The sequence below is a fragment of the Oenanthe melanoleuca genome, chromosome Z (genome assembly GCF_029582105.1).
Source record: "Oenanthe melanoleuca isolate GR-GAL-2019-014 chromosome Z, OMel1.0, whole genome shotgun sequence".
Classification (NCBI taxonomy): Eukaryota; Metazoa; Chordata; class Aves; order Passeriformes; family Muscicapidae; genus Oenanthe; species Oenanthe melanoleuca.
This window is the reverse complement of record NC_079362.1, coordinates 75,878,763-75,902,437: the sequence shown is the minus strand read 5'-3', so window position 1 is coordinate 75,902,437 and position 23,675 is coordinate 75,878,763. Positions and strand designations below refer to the sequence as shown.

The following is a 23,675-nucleotide window of genomic DNA, read 5'->3' as shown; positions in this document are numbered from 1 at the left end:
CCTCCTGCCCTGCACTGGGGCTGGCACCACGCGAGGAGGATGTAGAGCTGCCAGAGAGCCCAAAGGAGGGACACGGGGTGGGGAAGGGTCTGGAGGGGACACATGGGAGGGCACTGGGCTGGTTCAGGTGGAGACTGAGGGCAGGGAGAGACCTCGGTGCAGCCACAGACGCTGATCGTGTCTCGGTGGTGACAGGGACAGCACCAGGGAACGGCTGGAGCTGTGCCAGGGAGGTTTAGGTGGGATATCAGGGAAAGGTTCTTCCCCCAGAGGGTGCTGGGCACTGCCCAGGCTCCCCAGGGAAGGCCAGAGCTCCAGGAGAGTTTGGACACTGCTCCCAGGGATGCACAGGGATTTTTGGGGCGCCTGTGCAGGGGCGGGAGCTGGGCTGGATGATCCCAGTGGGTCCCTTCCAGCTCAGGATATTCCATGATTCCATGACAATGGTGCAGAGCCAGCACCGAGCACACCCTGTAACCCTCCCCACGCAGCCAAGGCTGCCCAGGCCTCGGGAGAACCTTGGAAGAACCTTGGGAGAGCACTGGGGACATCCAGCAGAGCGCCCAGATGCAGCAGGACACAGCAGCCCTGCAGGATTTGGCCACAGTTCATCCAGCCCTTGATCCGAGCGCAGGGGGATCACATCCCCTGGGATGTGCCCCTCTCCCTGGGCAGGGTGGACCCTCCTTCCCAGCGCCAAACTGCTCAGCCAGCTTTCCCTGTGCCTCCCAGCGCTGGGAGGGGTCACTCAGCATCCCAAAATCCGCCTTTTCCTTGGGCTCCTCCCTAGGGAGAGGGGCCGTCAAACAGGGAATGACACCACACCACACGTGGCAGAGCTCCCCCTCATCTGCTCTGCTGTGAAAAATAACCTCTGCCCAGTAATTCTGGGAGACCCTGCTGCACAGCCACGGGATGCCACCGTCACAAACAATGTTTCCTAGGGAACTAAAACCAAAATGTGGTAAGTCCTGCTCCTAAGACAGGCAAACCAAACCCAAAATGTTCTCCCAGTGACTTTTAGCCACCCTCAACAGACAGGGAATAAAAGGCCCTGCTGGACCACTGCTAAAGCTTGCTGTCAGTATAATCACCTACCACTGTAATGAGATTACACGGATTAAGCTGTATTTTAAGGAAACATCAGTGAGCTGGGCAGCCTTTCTGGGCAGGTTTTTAGAGCCGCACGGAATAATACCGGAAAAACCAGGGGGCTATTTTTAGAAAGCTTTTCTCCAGATACCCTGGGTGGAGGGAGATCAGGCAGCAGAGGTGTGCTGGTGCAGGCAGGAGCTGAATGAATGAACGCTGCAGAGGGGAGCAGAGCCATCCCCGGATTCCTGAGCTGCATCGGGAGCTCACTGGGCAGGACCCAAGCCTGCATTCCTGCCGTGCTGAGCTGTGAAATGGGCTGGAGGGCAGCAGCAGCACAGCACGCCAGGCCAGGCTGACCCTCAGGGCACACAAACCCTCCCTCTGGCTGCTCACGGGGTTAGTCACCGGGAAAACGTCCCCAAAGCCAGCCTGGGATTAGCCCTCACAGCATATCACCAGCTGGGACCCACGCAGGGAGGGGTGCTGTGCTCACTCAGCCCCTGGAGGGACAGCTCTGCTCTCCAGCGTCACATTCCACCCAGGAAATCCCACACTCGCCCTCCCACCCTCATTTTCCCCCAGCAGCCCTCAGGATCTAAGAGGAGCTCCCAGGCAATCTGGTTTTCTCGCTGCTGTTTGTCCTTGGAGCTCACTCCTACGGAGCACCCATCAGCCATCCAAAGCAAACTTGCACTTGGTTCTCCAAAGCCCTTTGCTCTTCCTTCCCAGCCTGGATCCAGCCTGGAAGCCTTGGGGAGCTGCAGCCTGGGTATTCTGCTCCCCATGCTCCACCCAGCCCTGATCCTGCACCTTCTCCCTCCCGTGACTCAGCCAGGGCTCGTGAATAAAACCCAATTAGGGATTAAACATCAGAGCAGCACAGCAAAAGGATGGCCCCTACCCCAGGCAGCTCACAGCCTGGGATCTTCAGCTCCCACCGTGGTGGAGTGACAAAAATAACCCATTAAAAACTCACTTTAATTGCCTTGCCCGTGGTTTGCACAAACCCCAGCTAACGCTGGAGGTAAAAATGAATTAAAGGCCTTAAACAAAAAATTCTCTTTCATTACTCCCACTTTTACCGTTAAATTTTAATGGGGTCATGGTGAGGGAGGAAGCACATCCAGCTGCTGTGCCACAGGGAGCAGGCTGGGCTCTGCTGGGTTTGCTCCACCACGAGCCCCTGTGTGGGCACCAGGCACAGCTCAGGCAGCCCTGGGCTCCACTTCCCTCATCCCAGGAGAGCACAACAAAACCCAGAGGGTGAAATCCTGCACAGAGCGCCCCAGAGCCCTGGAAGGTCTGTCCCACGGGTGGTTTTGCTTCTAAGCCTCTGCCCAGTGCAGAATCCTGGGGGATCAGGGGTTAATGTGCATGTCCCCAAACACCAACACCTGCATGGTGTGGATTATTGGGAATAACAAACAAGGACTGTTGGTAAAAACACACAAGAGAAAGACCAGGATGTGGCTGGAGAAGGGCCCACATGGAGGCAGGGCAGCATTTTCTGCAACAAACCTCCTGGTTGTGGCTCCTGCAGAAAAGCACTCCTGGCTCAGCGCAGGTGCTGGGATGGGGCCGAGAAGGGCTGGGGGCTGGAGGGGGGAACAAGCCCATCCCAGACCCCAAAGCCTCCAACCCATTCCCAGGAAGGTCTGCAAGAACTCACTGTGAGTGAGAACTGATTTGTACAAAAAGGGAGAAACTTCTCTCCAGGGAGGGGAAGAATTAAAAGGTGCCTCACAAAGCCCAGAACCCCAGGACATCCCACCAGCCGGATCCACATGGAGCCAGCACTGGTGATCTCTGTTTCTGTTTCTTTCTCTCTCTCTTTTCTTCTTTAATTCATGTTTTTCTTTCTCTCTTGCCTTTCATCTTACCCCTTCACCCAAACTCTCTGCTGTGTGTTTATCCCAGCAGATCTAGCACGCCAGTTCCCATGCCAGGGGTGTAATCTACCAAAACTCCCTCTGAGCTGCTGTTGCTCCTTCCAGCCTGTGAATCCTGGGTGCCCCCTCGCCCAGGACACCACACCCAGCACAAGCTCAGGAGGAGAAACCTCCAGCACCCCTTTCGGTGAAGAGAAACTCGAGCAGGGGTGAGCAGAGGTCTCAGAGGTCCCCCCAGGGATCACTGCAGGGCTTGCTGTGGGCTGGGTGCTCTGCTCTGCTCCCACACCTGGTGGTTTAAACCAGGCTTACAGCACAGCCTTGCTGGGAGCAGTCAAGCTCAGGCTCCAGACCGAGTGCCCAGCATGTATTTAGCTAAATATTGCTCTGAAACGTCCCTTCTGCTCTGCCCAGGACTGTGAAAGAGCCATCAGGATGGAGCAGCTTCACAGCCTTAATCCTTCCCTCCACTTCTGGCTCCAGCAAGATCATTTTGCAAAAAGGAATCGTGCCAAGGAAACCTGGCTGAGGGGTTTGGTTTGTAAGTCCCAGAGATTCACTTTTCCCCCTCCCCTTTCAATCTCTGTTGCTCAAAAATAAAATCCCCATGTTTCCAAAGCAGCTCTTACAGCACTTTGCTGGGATAAAGAAAAGCTGGCACACATATTACGGCAGTAAAGATTATTTTTGCTGTCTGAGTAGCAGCAGGCACGTGAGATTTATTCAGATAAAGGAGGTCAGAGTCGGAAATGAGCTTAGATGCCAGGCTGTGAGTCCCAGCCACGGGGAGATTGGGGTTTCCAGGGGGGCAGGCAGCTCCATCAGGGGTGTCCTGTGCCAGCATCACCCCACAGCCTCCCCGGGGTCCACAGCACGGGGAACAGCAGCTTCCCAAACGTGGCTGTGGCTTTTCCTCCCTGCATTGACCCTGGGATCTGGAACGCAGGAACGTTTTCATGTCCTGGAAGGTTTAGTGTTTTTGTAATGGGGATTCCCTCCCAGACACTTCTCTTTATCCACAACACGCCCTGCCTTTGAAGCAGACAGCAATTAGCTCTCCAGCTCAGAGATACGGGATTTTTCTTAACCTTAGACCCATCTCCAACTGAAGAGATCAGGGGCTGCTAATGACTCCAAGAGACAAAGCCTTTCCCAAAAGCAGATCTGCCCCCAAACACGGGAGATCAGGAGGCAGCAGGAGCTCTGAGACCAAGTCCCAGCCCTGGCTGAGCCCAGCAGAGCTCCCTGCAGCCTCTGACCCTGCTGAGCACTCGGGATTGGCAAATGTGTCACCCCAGGGCAGGACAGGGCGTAGTCCTGTCCCTCCTCACACCCAGCAGGGATAGTGGGAGCAGGGGGCTCAGGTCCCAGCTCAATTCCTAGTTCAGACCCCAGCTCAGGTCCCAGCTTAGTTCCCAGCTCAATTCCTAATTGAGATCCCAGCCCAGACCCCAGCTCAGATCCCAGCTCAGGTCCCAGCTCAGATCCCAGCCCAGATCCCAGCTCAGGTCCCAGCTCAGGTCCCAGTTCAGATCCCAGTTCAGGTCCCAGCTCAGATCTTAGCTCAGATCCCAGCTCAGATCCCAGCTCAGGTCCCAGTTCAGGTCCCAGCTCAGGTCCCAGCTCGGATCCCAGCTCAGGTCCCAGCTCAGGTCCCAGCTCGGATCCCAGCTCAGGTCCCAGCTCAGATCTTAGCTCAGATCCCAGCTCAGATCCCAGCTCAGGTCCCAGTTCAGGTCCCAGCTCAGATCTCAGCTCAGGTCCCAGCTCAGGTTTCAGTCTCCAGCTCTCTCACCCCCTCCCGTGGGTCCAGCCCCTTCACCACTGCCCATCCCATCACCACTCGTGGGTACAGGGTGGGAATCACATTCACAGCGGGATCAAAACCAGGATCAAACCAACCTTTCTGGATCCTCATGGGGCTGGGGAGAGAAGCCCAGCGCCCTTCCCAGCCCAACACTTCAATCTGCAATGTAAATCCAAAGAGATTTTTTTTTTTTTTTTTTTTTTTTTTTTTTTTTTTTTTTTTTTTTTTTTTTTTTTTTTTTCCCTTGTCCCATTCTCCTTGATCTCGTTTTAATTGGAACCGGTCCCAGCTGAATCAGATCTCAAGAAGCCCAGCACCTACCCTCTGTCCTTGAAGTCATTCTGAGCCAGGACCTATTCCACACTCGCATTCCCAGCCCTGCCCCAGCAGGCCCAAGGGTTCAATTTCCCTTTCCCAAAGGCTCTTTGGGATGGCCCAGAGCTCTCTGAGCCCCACAGCACGGGGCAGGGGCAGGCAGGGCAGCACAGGGGGATCTCCAGATCCAAACCTGGCCCTGCCTCGCTCCTCCACAGCCTCCAGAGCTGCTGGAACACCCCCAGCTCCTGCCAGAGGGATCACAGGCGTGCCCCCAGCCCCATCCCGCTCACACAGGCTGGAGACCTGCAGAGCTTCCTGGGGGAAGGGGTTTGAAGGCTTCAGATGGAGGCAGCCTGCACTCCAAAACATGAAATTTGATTGGCCTTTTATCTTGGTGTGCATAGCTGATTGTTGCAGGTGTATGAGCCACCGTGAAATTAATCCTGTTGTAAAATTGGGCGTAGCCAAGAATTAAACCGTGCAGATAATCCGAGCAGCTGGGACAGAGGGACGCCAACAGCACTCAGCTCAGGGGGATTGTCTGATGCTCCCTGAATTCAGAGCCGTCCTAACGTGACACTGAGACACCAAAACCACCTCCCTGGGAGATCACAGGGACCTGGAGTGTCCATCCCTGGGCTGAGAGCGCAGCCAGGGCTCGGGGCAGCAGAAGGTGAAGGATTATGGTGCCAGGTCACAGCAGGTGAGGCAAGGAGGGCAGGGTGAGGGCTCAGGACACGAGGACAGGGCTCAGGACACAAGGACAGGGCTCAGGACAGGAGGACACAGGGCTCAGGACAGGAGGACAGCGCTCAGGACACAAGGACAGGGCTCAAGACAGAGGACAGGGCTCAGGACACGAGGGCAGGGTGCAGGACACGAGGGCAGGGTGCAGGACACGAGGGCTCAGGACAGAGGACAGGGCTCAGGACAGAGGACAGGCTGCCGGACACGAGGGCTCAGGACAGAGGACAGGCTGCCGGACACGAGGCTCCGGGCTCCTCGCCCGTGTCTGGGGACAGCTCTGTCCCCAGGTGCGCAGGGACCCGCGGTGGGCACAGTCCCCGGAGCCCCCTGCCCCGCTCCCTGCTGCCTCCTGCCCCCAGGAACGCCCCGAGGAGCCGGGGAGCGCGGCGGCGAGCTGCGGGTGCGGGTGCGGGCTGAGGCTGCGGGTGCGGGCTGTGGGTGCGGGTGCGGGTGCGGGTGCAGGTGCGGGTGCGGGTGCGGGTGCGGGTGCGGGCTGAGGCTGCGGGTGCGGGCTGAGGCTGCGGGTGCAGGTGCGGGTGCAGGTGCGGGTGCGGGTGCGGGTGCAAGTGCGGTGCAGGTGTGGGCTGCGGGTGCAGGTGCGGGTGCGGGTGCGGATGCGGGCTGAGGCTGCGGGTGCAGGTGCGGGTGCGGGTGCGGGTGCAAGTGCGGGTGCGGGCTGCAGGTGCGGGCTGAGGCTGCGGGTGCAGGTGCGGGTGCGGGTGCGGGCTGAGGCTGCGGGCTGCGGGTGCAGGTGCGGGTGCGTCTGCGGGTGCGGGGTGCGGGCTGCGGGCTGCGGGTGCGGGCTGAGGCTGCGGGTGCGGGTGCGGGTGCGGGCTGCGGGTGCGGGCTGAGGCTGCGGGTGCGGGTGCGGGTGCAGGTGCGGGCTGAGGCTGCGGGCTGCGGGTGCGGGTGCGGGCTGCGGGTGCAGGTGCGGGTGCGTCTGCGGGTGCGGGGTGCGGGCTGCGGGTGTGGGTGCGGGCTGAGGCTGCGGGCTGCGGGTGCGGGTGCGGGCTGTGGGTGCAGGTGCGGGTGCGGGCTGCGGGTGCGGGCTGAGGCTGCGGGCTGCGGGTGCGGGCTGCGAGCTGCGGGTGCGGGCTGCGGCTGTGGGTGCAGGTGCGGGTGCGGGTGCGAGCTGCGGGTGCGGGCTGCGGCACGGCGTGGGCTGCCCGCCTGCCTACGGAACGGATGCTGTGCTAACACAGAAACCGAGCCGCCTCCTCCAAGCACAACCACGCCGGCTGCTTTTTAAAGACAGGCTCGGCTCGGGTGGAGAGTGCTGCAGAACCAGCAGCGTTCAGCCCCTGCGCTGCCTCCCAGCCAGGGGAAGCTTTCAGCCGGGAGATTTGGGAGCTTGTCCCGCTGCTGAGCCAGCCCTGGGGACAGGGAGCGATGGCAAGGTCACCCCGGCACCTTTCAGCTGGGCTGAAATCCTGTAAATCCTCGTAGGCAATGCTGCCTGGAAAGCCCTGGAAGTAGATCAGTGTTTAATCTCAGCCTGGCACTGGGCAGGAGCACTGGGTGGCCGCCCAGAGCCAAGCCTGGGCACCACCAGCCTGCCTGGCGTGGTCTGAGGGGTGCTGTGGGCAGCTGGGAGAGCAGCAGGAGGACATCGGGGCACAGAAGAAGAGTTCAGCGTGCCAAAATAATATTCCACCACGGGGAGTACGTGGTTTCCTTCCTCAGTGGTGCCAGACACTCAAACACCACAAGCACAGAATTCCACTCTTCGTGCACAGGGACACCTTGCCACCATCCACACACCCGGGGTGGGGGCAAATAAAAATGCAAACAACTCGTGAGCAACCAGAGACAGCAGACCCAGGGAGCACACAAATCTTTGGGATAAGAAGTCACTGCTGGCACAAGGAACAGGTCACGTTTCAGTTAATTGTCCATGGAGTGGCAGCAGGTCTGCGTGACAAGGATGAGGCCAGAAATGAACTGCCGTGTCTAGTGCAAGTCTTCTTCTATTATAGTTTCTTTCTGCTTCTCTGCTACTCACAGGAACGGCGAGCCCAAAATAACGGCAGCAGAGTATGACTTTAAAAGGGCAAATTTTAAAAAGCCCAGAGCAGCCGCTGGCATCAGTGAAAGCAAGGAAACCACTTAAAGCTTCTACCAGAGACCCCAAAAGTCACAAACCTGGAAAAAGCAGCAGGATTTAAATAATGAAAAAGCCATTCTGGCAAAAATAAGATGTGGAAAATGCATAGAAACGTGATCTTTCTAGGCACAGGAAAGGAGAGAGAAATGGCACTGGAAAAGAAATGTCCGGAGTCGGTGACTGATGGGGACCTCTAAAGGAATCCATTAAATCTGTACAGCCAGCAGAATTAATTGAAAAATAAGGCACTCTTTAAGCATGCTAGGAATGGAGAATTAGATATCTGCCAGATTCACTATTAGGTGCCATCAGTAAACCTGGAAGGAAGAGCTGTGCCGAGGCCAAGGAGTCGAGAGAAACCCAGAGATCAGCCAGGTGCACCCCACTGTGCCAAAGCAGGGCTTCCCCCACCAACTCCTGTGCAACCTGCTTCAAAACCCCTTAATGACCCTTCAACGACAGAAATCTCAGTATTGCCAGGCATCTGCCAGAATAAAGCATTTCCAAACTGAAGAAACTTCAAGCAGTCACAGTATTTGGGTAGAAGGCAGGGGCAGCAGGCAACCCGGGGTCAGCTCCAGCTAGAACAGCAGGACAGAAATCCCAGGTAAATACACGAACTGGAGACTAAAAATACAATCAGCCAGCTGAGTTTCCTGGAATTAGATCTATTTAGGAGACTTATTATCTATCTGGAGACATTACTGTTGCCTCGACACAGTGTTTGCCCACATTTCTCCAGAGCATACAATATCCTGAGGAGGAATCTCACAGCAGGTGTTACCAACCCCACACACATTAGCGTGTGCTGAGTGAAGAAACAGCACCCAGGCACCTTCCTCGGGATTTTTTGTCAATGTCGGGTCCCATCCCTGACTCCTTACAGGGGATTTGTTTATGTGTTAAATGTAAATCTCTAGCACAAAAAATGGGATGGTTGGTGGGTGGCCCAAATCAGCTCAGTGAGGCCAGCAGAGCACGGTTTTGTGATGCAGGGTGATCGATACACGGGGCCAGGACAGAGATCTCTGCCAGAGCCAGGAGAGGGTTTGGGATGAGCACGGAGCATCCCTCGAGTAAGGCTCAGCACAGAGCCCGAGTGGGTGCAGCGGGAGCACATCGTTAACGAGCCAAAAAAGCGAGCTCACACTCAGATGGGCACGCCAGCCACATCCCTAAGGAGCCAAAAAAGCAAGCTCACACTCACACTCAGATGGGCACGCCAGCCACATCCCTAAGGGGCCAAAAAAAGCCACCGAGGAGGAGCAGGAGCCCCTCGGTGCGAGGAGCAGGTGCGGAGGTGACACTGCGGGCAAGGGGCAGGCGGGGACGGGTCACCCCTGTGACAAGGACACGGCAACATCCCTCCCCCTGCGAGTCAGAACTAGATAAGCCCAGCCTTGAAACGAGATAGCATCTCTCCAGAGTAAGAGCAATTAAATGTTGGCACAAGGTAGGGAGGAAGGGGGCGGGGAGGGGGGGGGGAACTCGCTGTTGCTCAGAGCCATTAACACAAAATTAACAGGCTGCTTTTTTAACCCGGGCCTCTGCGTCTGCAGGGAGGATGAGCCGCAAATGCTTCCCTGCAGTTGCATTTCTGCAACACCTCCCACCTGGAGGAGCGGGGGGGTGTGGAAAGTTTCAGAGGCATTTTCCATGCTTCGCAAAGAGCCCTGAGTGGTAGGAGAACAGCGGGGTCGTGCTAAAAAAAGCAGAGATCAAGGCGAAAAGTCTGAAAACCAAGGTTTGCAAGCACCGGGTGAGATTCATCTCGCTTAAATTTAGACCACTCAAGCTCAGATATCCAAATCAGAACCAGCACTCTGAAAGGCTGGCCTGCTTAGGCTTTCCAAAGAGGGAAACAAACCCCATTTGGAGGTGCCTGTCCCCCCTGTTGGGTGGGGGACAGCTCGGAACAGACCCTTTTAGACGCCGGAGCAAGGGCAAACAAACAGCATCCACAAAGCAGCTCCAGCTGGCTCACACGACCTGCAAAGCTGGGAGGCAATTTCAGCCCAGAATGCCGGTTCTGGAGGTTCTGCCCCGCAGCCCAGCACACTCGGGGGGCAGCAGGGTGAGGAGCGAATCCAGCTCCTGGAGGCAGGTCTGTTCGAGGCGTAAAGAAGAGAAAAACATCACGCTCTGCACGGACCCCCAGCCTGGAGAGCCTGAGGTGGGTCGAGATGCTCCCAGATCAATGCCATCCTTTAAAAACGAGGGTTTTATCAGTCCGTACTAACAGGCTGGGCTCAGCTGCAGGAGGGAAAGGACTGCGATGAATCACAGACTCATTCAGGTTGGAAAAGCCCCCAGGATCACCAACCATTAACCCTGCGCTGATAAACACACCCCTAAGTCATAGCCCTAAGTGAGCGCACACTGATGGTTCTCCCAAGCACAAGGGCACCAATGGAACACGGATTATCACATCCCTTTGCCCCCTCCCCTTTTGTAGGGATGGGGAATGCTGACGCTGACCTGCTGGGTGATTTATCCTCAAAATACTGAGTGCAGCTCTAGCGTTGGAGTCAGTGAGTTAGGGGTCTCAGAAAAAGAAGAATTCAGAGATACCCCTAACTCAGTGACTCCAACATCTAACCCTTATTCCTGCAATATCCTCATTAAAGTCCTGACCTGCCTTTCCCTGCAATCCTCAAAATACTGAGTTCAGCTCAAACCCTTATTCCTGCAGTATCCTCATTACAGTCCTGACCTCCCTTTCCCTGCAATCCTTCGCCCACAGAGCTCCTCGGGGTTTGTCACCTCCCACCTGGCGGACACCTGTCCAGCCACAGCCGGGACAGTGCACTGCAAGTCTGAGCTGCCACCTCTGCGGTCCAGGGGCTTGGAAACCACACCACTGTGGCCAGGGCTCGTCCTGGAAGAGGCTGGGATCCTGCTCAGGGCAGGAGAGGGAAAAGCACTCCGGTTTGCTGGGAAGTTCCCAGCGCCAGACAGGATTAGTCGTGTCTAATTAACTGTGAGGAGCAGGCAGCACAGAGCTGAGCGCAGAGAGCCAGAGCCCCTCGCAGCAGCCAAGCTCTGTGTGCCCACTGCCAAGCCAGCTGCTGGCTCCAGAGACACCCTGGACCCTGCACGTCCCCTCCTGTGGCCCTGATGTCCCCCCAGCTCACAGCCCAGGCAGCCAGAGCTGCCCCAAAATCTGTGACACCCAGCAAAGGCTGAGTTTGGGATGCACACCAGACCTTGGGGACCCTCTCCCGTGACCAGCCCACACCTCGGGGTGGAGGATTCCCCTGGGCAGCTCTGTGGGGACAGCCCACCAGAGCCACTGCCACACCAGGCTGGGGTTTCCTCCCTCTTTGTGCTGCTCACAGCACCACAGCGCAGCATTCCGGGAGGGATTCCCCAGCCAAACTCCCCTTCCCCACTCGCCAGGCGTGTCCCATGCCATCAGAGCAGCGTCACCACCTGCCACCTTCACCCGAGGGTCAGGCTCAGGTGGGAGGAAATAATCCTGACTGGGAGCAAATGCAGCCCGCCTTGGAGCAGGGGAGAGGGACAGAAGCGATTTCCTCTCTCTGGGCAGAGGGAAGGGTCTGGGGATCCTCCAGGCACACCAGCACCGAGCCTGCATGCAGGGACACGGGTGGCACATGTGGGCACACGCAGGACCCACACACCCACGGGGCACAGACGGGCCCACAGAGCCTGCACAGAGCCACAGGGCACGTGTGGGCACAGTGGGCAGGTACAGGTAGACAGAGCTCTGAGAGGTACTTCGGGGCACGTTCAGACCTACAGGGCACGTTCAGACCCACAGGGCAGGTACAGATAGATAGATAGAGCTCATGGAGACACTCAGGGCAGGTACAGACCCATGGGGCAGTTACAGACCCATAGGGCAGGTACAGACCCACAGGGCAGGTATAGATAGATAGATAGAGCTCATGGAGACACTCAGGGCAGGTACAGACCCACAGAACCTGCACAGAGCCACAGGGGATGTGTGGGCACAGTGGGCAGGTACAGGTAGACAGAGCTCTGAGAGGTACTTCAGGGCACGTTCAGACCCACAGGGCAGGTACAGATAGATACAGCTCATGGAGACACTCAGGGCAGGTACAGACCCACAGGACAGGTACAGATAGATAGAGCTCATGGAGACACTCAGGGCAGGTACAGACCCACAGAACCTGCACACAGCCACAGGGGATGTGTGGGCACACAGGGCAGGTACAGAGCCACAGGGCAGGTACAGATAGATACAGCTCATGGAGACACTCAGGGCACGTACAGACCCACAGGACAGGTACAGATAGATAGATAGACACAGCTCATGGAGACACTCAGGGCACATACAGACCCACAGGACAGGTACAGATAGATAGATAGACACAGCTCATGGAGACACTCAGGGCAGGTACAGACCCACAGGACAGGTACAGATAGATAGAGCTCATGGAGACACTTAGGGCACGTTCAGACCCACAGAACCTGCACACAGCCACAGGGGATGTGTGGGCACACAGGGCAGGTACAGATAGATAGATACAGCTCATGGAGACACTCAGGGCAGGTACAGACCCACGGGGCAGGTACAGACCCACAGGGCAGGTACAGATAGATAGATACAGCTCATGGAGACACTCAGGGCACGTACAGACCCACGGGGCAGGTACAGACCCACAGGGCAGGTACAGACCCACAGGGACCACAGGCACACACAGCATGTGTGAACTTGCAGGGCACACATGGACACAGAGGACAAGTGTGGGCAAATGGGGCAAATACAGACAGACACACACAGCCTGGACAGACAGACAGGGTGTACACAGACAGGCAGGCATGGGCACACACAGCCTGGACAGACAGACAGGGCAAGGACACACAGACAGGACAGACATGGGCACACACAGCCTGGACAGACAGACAGGGCACGGACACACAGACAAGGTGTACACAGACAGGACAGACATGGGCACACACAGCCTGGACAGACAGACAGGGCACGGACACACAGACAGGGTGTACACAGACAGGACAGACATGGGCACACACAGCCTGGACAGACAGACAGGGCACACATGGACAGAGCGCACATGGACACACGGGCATGGACAGACAGACAGTGTGCACACACACAGACAGGGCAGATATGGATGCACACAGCCTGGACAGACAGACAGGCAGCATGCAGACACACAGACGGGGCACACAAGGACACACACAGCATGGACAGACAGACAGGGCACACACAGACAGACAGTACATACAGACATGGGCACACACAGCCTGGACAGACAGACAGGGCACAGACACACAGACGGGGCACACAAGGACACACACAGCCTGGACAAATAGACAGGGCACGGACACACAGACAGGGCAGCCATGGGCGCACACAGCCCGGACTGACAGACAGGGTGCACACAGCCTGGACAGACAGACAGGGCACAGACACACAGACGGGGCACACAAGGACATACACAGCCGGGACTGACTGGGTGCACACAGTCACACAGACAGACAGACAGACAGGGCACACACGGACAGGGTGGACACGGACAGACAGGACATATAGACATGGGCAGACAGACAGACAGGGAGCATGCAGACACACAGACGGGGCACACAAGGACACACACAGCCTGGACAGACGGACAGGGCACACATGGACAGACAGTACATACAGACATGGGCGCACACAGCCTGGACAGACGGACAGGTGCACATGGACAGGGCACACACGGACACGCAGACAGGGCGCATGGACAGGGTGCACACGGACACACGGACAGGGCTCAGGCACACACAGACAGGCGGACACGGACACACGGACAGGAGGCACACGGACAGGGCACAATCGGACACACGGACAGGGCGCAGGGACACACGGACAGGGGGCACACGGAAAGGGCACACTCGGACACACGGACAGGGCGCACGGACACACGGACAGGAGGCACACGGACAGGTGGACACGGACACACGGACAGGGCGCGCGGACACACGGACAGGGCGCTCACGGACACACGGACAGGAGGCACACGAACAAGGCGCACACGGACACACGGACAGGGCGCACACGGACACACGGACAGGAGGCACACGAACAAGGCGCACACGGACACACGGACAGGGCGCGCAGACACACGGACAGGGCGCACACGGACACACGGACAGGGCGCACGGACACACGGACAGGAGGCACACGAACAAGGCGCACACGGACACACGGACAGGGCGCAGACGGACACACGGACAGGAGGCACACGAACAAGGCGCACACGGACGGACACACGGACAGGGCGCACGGACACACGGACAGGGCGCACACGGGCGCACGGCGCCCGGACAAGCCCGCAGGACACACAAAGACCCACCGAGCCCGTGTGGAACGGCGGCGCAGCAATGCCGGTGTCCCCGCTCGCCCGCGCACGCAGCGGCTCGGAATCCCTCTGCTCCGGGGGAAGGGGCTCCGCGGCACGGGAAGGACGAGGCGAACACCGGCACCGCTCCCGGGGACGCTCCCGCACGGACCCGGACCCGCCCGCCGCCCCCGCCCGGCTCCCCCCGCTCCGGCGGGGCTCGGGGGCCGCCGCACTCACCGGGGCCGCCGCGCTCGGCTCCGCCATGGCCCGACCGGCACCGGCACCGAGCCCGCCCCGCCTGACGTCACCCCCGGCCCCCGCCGCGCCGGCACCTGCGGGAGGCGGGGCTGCCGCCGCCAGCCCCCCCAGCCCGGCAGGGACCGCCGGGGCATCCCTCGCCATCCTCGCCAAAAGGCGCTGGGTGAGGTCGGACACCCCCTCGCCATCCGCGGGAGGGGCCGCCCGAGGGGTCCCCTCCTCCCTCGCCATCCCTGGGAAAAGCCGCCCCCGGCAGCGGGTCCCCCCTCCCATCGCGGGGAGGAACCGCCCGGGGCTCCGCTCCCCCCTCGCCATTCCCGGGAGGAGCCACCCAGGGGTCCGTCCAGCCATCCCTCGCCACCCCCCGGAAAAGCCGCTCCAGGGGTCCGGACTGCCGTCTCCATCCCCGCTGGGAGCGGCACGGAGAGGTCCGGACTCCCTTCGCCATCGCCGGGGGGAGCCGCCGAAGGCGATCTCATCCCTCCGCTCCTCCCTGGCCATCCCCGGGAGGAGCGCGAAGGGTCCGGTCATCCCTGGTATCCCCGGGAGGACCCGATGGGTTTGGTCATCCCTGGCCATCCCCATCCCTGCCCATCTCCATCCCTGGCCATCCCCATCTCTGGCCATCCCAGGAGGAGCCCCGGTGGGTCCGATCATCCCTGGCCATCCCTGGGAGAAGCCTGATAGGTTTGGTGATCCCTGGCCATCCCCATCCCTGCCCATCTCCATCCCTGGCCATCCCCATCCCTGGCCATCCCCGGGAGGAGCCCGATGGGTTTGGTCATCCCTGGCCATCCCCAGCCCTGGCCAACCCCAGCCCTGGCCATCCCAGGAGGAGCCCCGGTGGGTCCGATCATCCCTGGCCAGCCCCGGGAGGAGCCGATGGGTTTGGTCATCCCTGGCCATCCTCATCCCTGGCCATACCCGGCCATCCCCTTCCCTGGCCATCCCCATCCCTGGCCATCCCCTTCCCTGGCCATCTCCTTCCCTGGCCATCCCCATCCCCGGCCATCCCCATCCCTGGCCATCCCCATCCCTGGCCATCTCCATCCCTGGCCATCTCCATCCCTGGCCATCCCCATCCCTGGCCATCCCCATCCCTGGCCATCCCCATCCCTGGCCATCCCCTTCCCTGGCCATCTCCTTCCCTGGCCATCCCCTTCCCTGGCCATCCCCATCCCTGGCCATCCCCATCCCTGGCCATCCCCTTCCCTGGCCATCCCCATCCCTGGCAGTCCCCGGGAGGAGCCGCCCAAGGAATCCTATCCCCTATCCCCTATCCCCTATCCCCTATCCCCGCTCCCCGCTCCCCGCTCCCCGCTCCCCGCTCCCTTTTGGCTCCGCCGCTTCCGCCACAGCCCCCGTGAGGAGCCGAGGGAGGGGGACCCCGCCTGGCCTCTCCTGGGGGCATCCCTCGCAGCAGAGGCTGTAGAGCACCCAGACCCTCCTGGCGGGGCTTTCTGCCCTTTCCCCTGCCCGTACCCAAGCTGCATTGATTCGCTTATCAGTTTTGACCCGCGGGTTTCCAGGTGTGCACCAAGCCACGGTCCCTGCGGGGCCGTTCTGAGCCCGCTTTCCCTGGAGCTTGGCAGCGTCCCCGTGTCCCTGTGCTCCCACACAGGAGGTGTGATGGATCACAGGTGAGCTCTCCCGACCCACGGGTGCCCTCACCCACTGAGCAGCCTCAAAGGAAAAAAAAAAAAAAAAAAAAAAAAAATCGCTGTACGTTGTATTTACAGTGTGAAAGAGCAATTAGAGGAAGCTGCTTCAACAGTCTAAGTGGAGGAAGCACGATAGCTCAATAGTTATTGATCCCCTCCAGACAGGCATGCTGCTTTGTTGGAGCTGAAGGAACCCTGCCTGATGCAAGGGAAATGGCGAGAAAATAAACAAATAAAAAATGGGCCCATAAATTAGAACTCCCAGGGAATTACATGGGAGGAAACGAAGGTGTATAAGCAATTTTTGGTGGCATAGTAATCTGTAACTCTACTGTTTTGCTGTCTAGGATTAAAATGAATGCTCCCATCTGGTTACCCCGTGAGCAGGAAAGTATTTAACAGAAGCTTGTGCCTGTGGATGGAAGGGTGGAAACAGAGTGGAAAGAGGAATACGAGCATGAACAATTATTGTTAAAACCTCCCAAGGAAATTCCTTCTGTGTGCTGTCTGTCCAAAGGGTAGAGGATATTCCCATGGCTGTTTGCCCCCAGGTGACAAACACAGCCAAGGAAACTTCAGGGCAAAGCCCAGTTCTGGAATTCTGGGGTGTTTGGTGTGTTCTAATACAGAACTTTTGTCTGGTTTCGTGCTCCGAGATGTCACTGCAGCAGAGCACACGGTGACACTCCTGGCTGTGGCCCCGTGGGGATCCTGGCCTGGTTCTCAGCCCTGGAGGGGCCCAGCAAAGTGGAAATGGAAAATAACTCACCGTGGCAGCCTCAGGGTGAGGCCAGAGCACACAAACCCTGCCCTGCCCTGGCTGGGGGTGAGGCAGGGGTCCGAGGGCTCTCCTGCCACAGCTTGAGCTCTGTGGCTTGTGGCATGGCCAGGGGCTGCTCTCTCTGAGCACCCGGGCCAGAGAGCTCTGGAGTGAGGCCAGAGGAGGCCTCCAGGATGATCAGAGGGCTGGAGCACTTCTCCCACGGATTGGGATTGTTCAGCCTGGAGGAGAGAAAATACGGGGTGACCTAATTGCAGCTTTCCAGGACCTGAAGGGGCTGACAAGAAAGATGGAGAGAGATCATTAACAAGGGATGGAGTGACAGGACAAGGGGAACGGGTTCAAATTGAAAGAGGGCAGGGCTGGATGGGATATTGGGAAGGAATTGCTGGTGGGAGGGTGGGCAGGCCCTGGCACAGGGTGCCCAGAGCAGCTGTGGCTGCCCCTGGATCCCTGGCAGTGCCCAAGGCCAGGCTGGATGGGAATTGGAGCAGCCTGGGATGGTGGAAGGTGTCCCTGCTAATGGGATGGGCTGGAAGGAGATGGTCTTCTGTGACTCCATAATTCCCTCTCACAATTAGCAGTAACAGCACAGAAACAGATTTATTTCTTTTCTGGGCAGGCACTGGTTTGGTCGGTCCGAGCTCGGTTCGGGTGAAGATTTGGGGTGTTTGGGTGTTTGTCCCCAGCGCCGCAGGAAACCAGGGCAGCACCTCGCAGGACCTTGGCAGCGTCCCCGGGGAGGAGAACAACTCCTGGCAGCGCCCCGGGCTCTCACACCGCCCTGGCAACAGCCAGCCGGCTTGGCAGGACCCGTGCCCGGCACAAAGGGGCTCTGTGCGGAGCGCGATTAACCCTGAGCACCGCGAGCATCCCCGGGCGGCTCCAGGTGAGCCCCGGGCGGCTCCAGGTGAGCCCCGGGCCGCTCCAGGTGAGCCCCGGGCCGCTCCAGGTGAGCCCAGGGCAGTTCCAGGTGAGCCCCAGGCAGCTTCAGGTGAGCCCCGGGCAGCTCCAGGTGAGCGCCGTGCCGCTCCAGGTGAGCCCCGGGCCGCTCCAGGTGAGCCCTGGGCAGTTCCAGATGAGCACCGGGCCCGCCCCAGGTGTGCCCCGGGCAGTTCCAGGTGAGCCCCAGGCAGCTTCAGGTGAGCCCCATGCCCACCCCAGGTGAGCCCAGGGCCGCTCCAGGTGAGCCCAGGGCAGTTCCAGGTGATCCCAGGGCAGGTCCAGGTGAGCCCAGGGCCGTTCCAGGTGAGCCCCAGGGCAGCTCCAGGTGAGCCCAGGGCAGCTCCAGGTGAGCCCCGGGCCGCTCCAGGTGAGCCCAGGGCAGTTCCAGGTGAGCCCCGGGCAGCTCCAGGTGAGCCCCGGGCCCGCCCCAGGTGAGCCCAGGGCCGCTCCAGGTCAGCCCAGGGCCGCTCCAGGTGAGCCCCAGGCAGCTTCAGGTGAGCCCCGGGCCGCTCCAGGTGTGCCCTGGGCCGCTCCAGGTGAGCCCCGTGCCCGCCCCAGGTGAGCCCAGGGCCGCTCCAGGTGAGCCCCAGGCAGGTCCAGGTGATCCCGGAGCCGCTCCAGGTGAGCCCAGAGCCGCTCCAGGTGTGCCCTGGGCCGCTCCAGGTGAGCCCCAGGCAGCTTCAGGTGAGCCCCGGGCCGCTCCAGGTGAGCCCAGGGCCGCTCCAGGTGAGCCCCGGGCCGCTCCAGGTGAGCCCCGGGCCGCTCCAGGTGAGCCCAGGGCCGCTCCAGGTGTGCCCCGTACTGCTCCAGGTGAGCCCCGGGCCGCTCCAGGTGAGCCCCGGCTCCGCTCCCGACGGGACAGGAGCCGCTGCTCCGGGATGGAGACAGACAGCGCGATTAACAGATCAATTAGCCCCGCTAGGTAATCACGGCCCCTGGCCGGATAATCTGTGCCGCATCCTCGAACTCGCGGGGTTGCGCCTCTCTGGAGAGAGAGCTCTCCGAAAGCTGCCCGGGAGTTTGCATCGATTTCACGGGGCTGGTGAGGAGGCAGTGCCTGGAGAGCGTGTCAGTGACTGCAGCTGCCACCATCCCCTTTTCTCGCCCCGGCTCCGTGTGGTTTTCAATCCAGGCTCTCTTCCCCCGGCTCCTGAGACAGCCACGAGCGCAGGTGAGGCAGGTGCGGGAAGCTGTGGCTTCAGTCCTTCAGCGAGAGGGTTAGCTCCATCTCTAACCCTTAATTCACGGGCAAACTGAACATTTCTGTCACTTAATCACAGCACAGCTTTTTTGTCACCTAATCCCAGGTGCAGCTCGAATTTCACCGCTCTCACAGGCAGAGGAGCCACAGGCACAGGGTTCAGACTGTTCTGTGGGGCTCTTGCCCTGTCCAGGGTGGATTTCCCTGCGCTGGTGTAAAAAGGCTGTCAAAAAATGTTTGTCTTGCACAACATCTCTCTGTCTCCCATTTCAGGATGCCTCCAGCCTCTTTTGGGGGTTAGATCATTGCCTGCTAAAACAGAAGGGACTCGAGTGTCTCGTCAGGAGCGAGTTCCAGACATCCCCTGCCAGATCCGGGCGGGCTGACACGGGTGAAGTGACACCAGTCAGGCTGGCACTGTCGCTTCCCGCTGGGTCCTCCTCGGCACAGCCACCTTTTCCAGACACACCTCTGGAGCTCCATCACCCTTGGAGCACGCTGCAGAGCTGGTCCTACCTGCAGCAGCACACCCCGGGATGAATCTTTGATGCTTTCACAGGCTCAGACACAACAGGCAGGGAATAAAGACTTTTTTTTTTTTTTTTTTTTTTTTTTTTTCCTTCATAAAAAATCCTATAAAACAAAGAGCTGGTGTAAAACCGGCCACAGGCACTAAGGCTGAGCAACATCTCAGCACCCTTGGAGAAAAAAAACACATTATAAATCAGCACTGTGTGGGTTTTCTTCTCTGTGCCCTTAGGAATTGCTGTCCTGGTATCAATTTCCTCACTGGGTTTCCCAGCTGAGTGCTGACCCTCTCCAAGCATGGAAATACAGTGAGGTAGGATGCAAGGTTTTGTGTGTGAGGCAGCCAAAAAAGCAAGCAGTGTTTCTGGCCTCGGCAGCCTCCTCTCCCAGCTGCAGGCTGCCTACCCCACATCCACACACTGCTCACTAAATTTTAGCTTCCCTCAGCACTTGGAGCTCGCAGCCCAATTCTGTTCTGTCAGCTGTATTATTAATCAGCAGGCTGCAAATTATGTTGCTGTAACCCACGTACTTTTTATGTTTTAAATTGAAAATGAAATAAATTGGTGCATAGTAAACAAATCCCAGCTCCCTGGGAGCGGCACGCAGCTGAGCAAGGGGAGCTGTGGGGAATCTGGGGCTGGGATAGAGGAGACCCCAAGGAGAACAGCCCCATCCAGCCTGGAAAGGCTTTGAGGGGCTGGAGAGTGTCCAGGAGCTGGGGAAGGGGCTGGAGCCCCAGGAGAGGCTGAGGGAGCTGGAAAGGGGCTGAGCCTGGAGAAAAGGAGGCTCAGGGGGGACCTTGTGGCTCTGCACAGCTCCCTGACAGGAGGGGACAGCCGGGGGGATTTGGGATCTTATCCCAGGGAACAGGAGGAGAGGGCCAGGGGAGATTTAGATCAGATATTGGGGAAAATTCCTCCGTGGAAAGGCTGTCCAGCCTGGCCCAGCTGCCCAGGGCAGTGCTGAGTCCCCATGCCTGGAGGGATTTAAAAGCCCTGTGGAGGTGGCACCTGGGGACAGGGGTCAGTGGTGGCCTGGGCAGTGCTGGGGGATGGTTGGGCTCGATGGTGTGAGGGCTTTTCCAGCCTGAGGGATTCAGTGATCCTTTGATTTCAGCCCAGCTGCTGCACAGATCTGCACAGAGAGCTGGGCACAGCGACTGCCTCAACCCCCAGCTGCTCTAGAGAACAGCTCTGAGCAGAGGCTGGGAAAAAAGGACAGCATGAAACATTTAAAAAAGCTCTTTTGACTTCCTAACCTTTCGTGCAGAGAAAGGACATACAAGAATACCAAAGGAGGGGCTGAATTGATGGTTGGAGCAGAGCAAGCCTCCCCTGCCCATGTTTCATATCCAAGCCTTCATAAAGGTCAGTTTGTATTTCCAGCAGCCAGAAGAAAAATGCCATTTAATAATGCATATACCTATTTTGCCCCACCTATTACTGAGAGGTGCATTGCTCAGCAGAGCTCTGGCACAGCCTTGGTGGTGGTTTGGAAAGCTCCTCTTGAGTGGTCCAGTTCCATTAACCCTGGCTTAATCACACCTCTGAAACCACTCTGCCTTTGCACTGCTGCCACCAGGAAAATATGAATTCTCCAGGGGAATGTGTGACAGCAACGTGTGATCAACTGCCCCAGAGTAGTATTAATATACAAGAATAAAGTGGAAATTAAAAACAGCAGGACAGAAAAATGCTGTGAGTGTCGATCTGGGGAAATAAAACTGCTCCCAACTCACTGTGTGCTCTGTTCAATCCTTCACAGACACCCTGACCTCTCCCCTAGGTGTTATAAATCAGATTGATACTTAAATATTGGTGTCTACAAAGCAGCTGTGCAGGTGGGAGCAGTGCAGGAGGGAAGCATCCGTGTCTTGGGTTGCAATAGAGGATGTGGCCAGCAATGTGAATTCTGTCCCATCTGTTAACCCAGCTGGGGCAGTGCCCCTGATCTCCTGGCACACATTATCTGCTCATGGGCCATCTTTAAACCAGCTGGGCAATCATCTTTATCTTCCCACAGCCCATCCTCCCTCCAGGAGATATCTCCTGTTCATGGCCAGTGAGTCCCAGGGCATGACTGATAAAATTCCATCATCCCATGGGAGATGCTCCAGCCAGGGGAGGAGCCAAGCCTTTCCTACCAGATAAAAACTGAGATTTGGGACACCAAGGAACCTTCTTTCCACTGGATTCCAGAGGAAAACCAGACCTTTCCACATCATCCCTGGAGCTTCAGAGGAAACTGCACCTTCTCCAGGAGCACTGCTCCAGCTGAACCACATCTGCCCCTGCAGGAGGATGCAGCCACCATTGAATGGGACTGTGCCAACACCCTGACTGACTGACGGGTGTCAGCTTGGATTCTGACTCTGGCAGGGTTGGGATTGTTCTGTGTAATGCTGCATTTCTATTTTAATTTTCCTAGTAAAGAACTGTTATTCCTAACTCCCATATCTTTGCCTGAGAGCCCCTTAATTTCAAAATTATAACAATTATTTGGAGGGAGGGGTTTACATTCTGCATTTCAAAGAGAAGCTCCTGCCTTTATTGGCAGACACCTGTCCTTAAACCAGGACATCACTCCCGTGGGTTGTCCTCTGGGGAAACCCCTCCCAGCAGAGTCTGCCCCTTGGAAACAGGAATGCTTGGAAGGAGGAAATGTCAAAGCACAAAATCTGCCAGGCACGAGTGGAGGATTGCCCTCAGCCCTGCCAGCTCCTGCTCTGTGAGGGGTGGAGGAGGAGGAGGGTGATTCTTTGGAAGACATTCTTTGGAGCAGTGCTGGATCCAGGGCTGGATGGGGTGAGGAATGAGGGAGTGGTGAGCAGATGTGATGTCCAGCCACGGAGCTCCTGGGGCTGGGGCTGTGTGCAGAAAGTGATAGCACAGCACAGCCCACCCACTTTTTATTTATTGCAAATTCTTGTTCATGCTTTGTGCCCTCCTTCCTGCCCCACAGCTGCACCCAGGCCCCCTGGCATCCTGAAATAGCAGATTATTCACTCCCCCTCCATTTCCTCACCTCACATTTGGTTTAGTGCTGGTATCAGAGCACCCACCTGCCACCAAGCCAGGGCAGGAGTGCTGAGCACTGCCCCTCACCAGCTGCCAGGGATCCCCGCCTGCTCCTCCTGCCTCACTGGCACCAAAACCAGCCAAGAGCAGAGCTTTTGATTTCCCAAGCTGCCATCAATCCAGCATCAACTTCCTCAACGGTTTCCTCCTCCTTCTGTTCTATTAAACTGACCTAAAACTGCCAAGGGGAAGAAAAAAGATGAAGCCTCTCTCAGGTGGTAGGCAGCCACCTTTGTCAATCCTTGGGAGCGAGCTTGTCACAACTTCCTGGCACTGGGGGACACCTCGAGGGCAGCTCTTCTCTGCCCACACACATTCCCCGTCCTCTTCTTCACTTCCTTTTATTTTTTATGGGGGCTGTAAGAGGTTCTCATGCACCCAGAGCACGGGGGAGCTCTGAGGTGACAGCTCTGAGGTGACAGCCCCCAGCTGGGGGCTCCAGGGATGATCCACAGCCCCTGTCCCAGCCCAGAGACAGTGCCAGGAATGTTTGGTGCTGAGCAGGAGCAGCTCCCCCCCTCCACAGCATCCCTGCCTCACCCAGCAGCCTGCCCTGCGTGCCACATGAGCAGTTTATCTGGCACTTCACTCATTAATGAAGGTTCTAATTAGAATCACTGTCCCTGCCTGCTCACAAAGGTTTAGCCTGGACACCAAAGCCACAATGGACAGGAGAACCACACAGGGCTCAGCTTTGCAGCTCTGTGTGCAGCTGCCTGTGCTCCTGGCTGTACCCACAGCAGAAACCCAGCCACAAGGAGGAAAATGGATGGCACTCTGTCAAAAGTGGTGCTTTTCTTCCTGAAAGCTGAGAAAGCTTTTATTTTGCCATGGCTTTCCCCAGCGTGTCAGATGTGGATGGTGCCCAGGTCAAACATCACCAGCTCAAAACTGCTGCTCTCCCATCCTCTGGAGTAAATCCCTTG

General features: G+C 58.2%; 2 protein-coding genes across 2 annotated transcripts in view; both read right to left on the bottom strand.

Annotated features, from left to right (window-relative positions):
• Window positions 1-14,595, bottom strand: part of MAPK4 (mitogen-activated protein kinase 4) — an 81,354-nt gene extending 66,759 nt beyond the window's left edge. The window contains exon 1 of the mRNA XM_056513702.1: window positions 14,533-14,595. The gene's annotated coding sequence lies outside the window, so the exon portion shown is untranslated. The remainder of the gene's footprint in view (window positions 1-14,532) is intronic.
• On the bottom strand, window positions 6,035-15,084 carry LOC130265504 (uncharacterized). Its single transcript, XM_056514605.1, has 2 exons — window positions 14,161-15,084; window positions 6,035-7,030 (listed from the first exon to the last, which is right to left on the bottom strand). Exons 1-2 carry the CDS (start codon window positions 15,082-15,084, stop codon window positions 6,035-6,037), a joined length of 1,920 nt encoding a protein of 639 aa, XP_056370580.1.
• Between the last annotated feature and the right edge of the window lie 8,591 nt (window positions 15,085-23,675).

Bases quoted from the DNA above. Each gene is read 5' to 3' on its own strand.
- LOC130265504 (XM_056514605.1), bottom strand. From the start codon at position 15,084: ATGACCGGACCCTTCGCGCTCCTCCCGGGGATGGCCAGGGAGGAGCGG. The intron at 7,031-14,160 runs GTGTGTCCGTGT...TCCGTTCCGTAG, and splicing joins TGTCCGTCTGCGCCCTGTCC to GCAGGCGGGCAGCCCACGCC.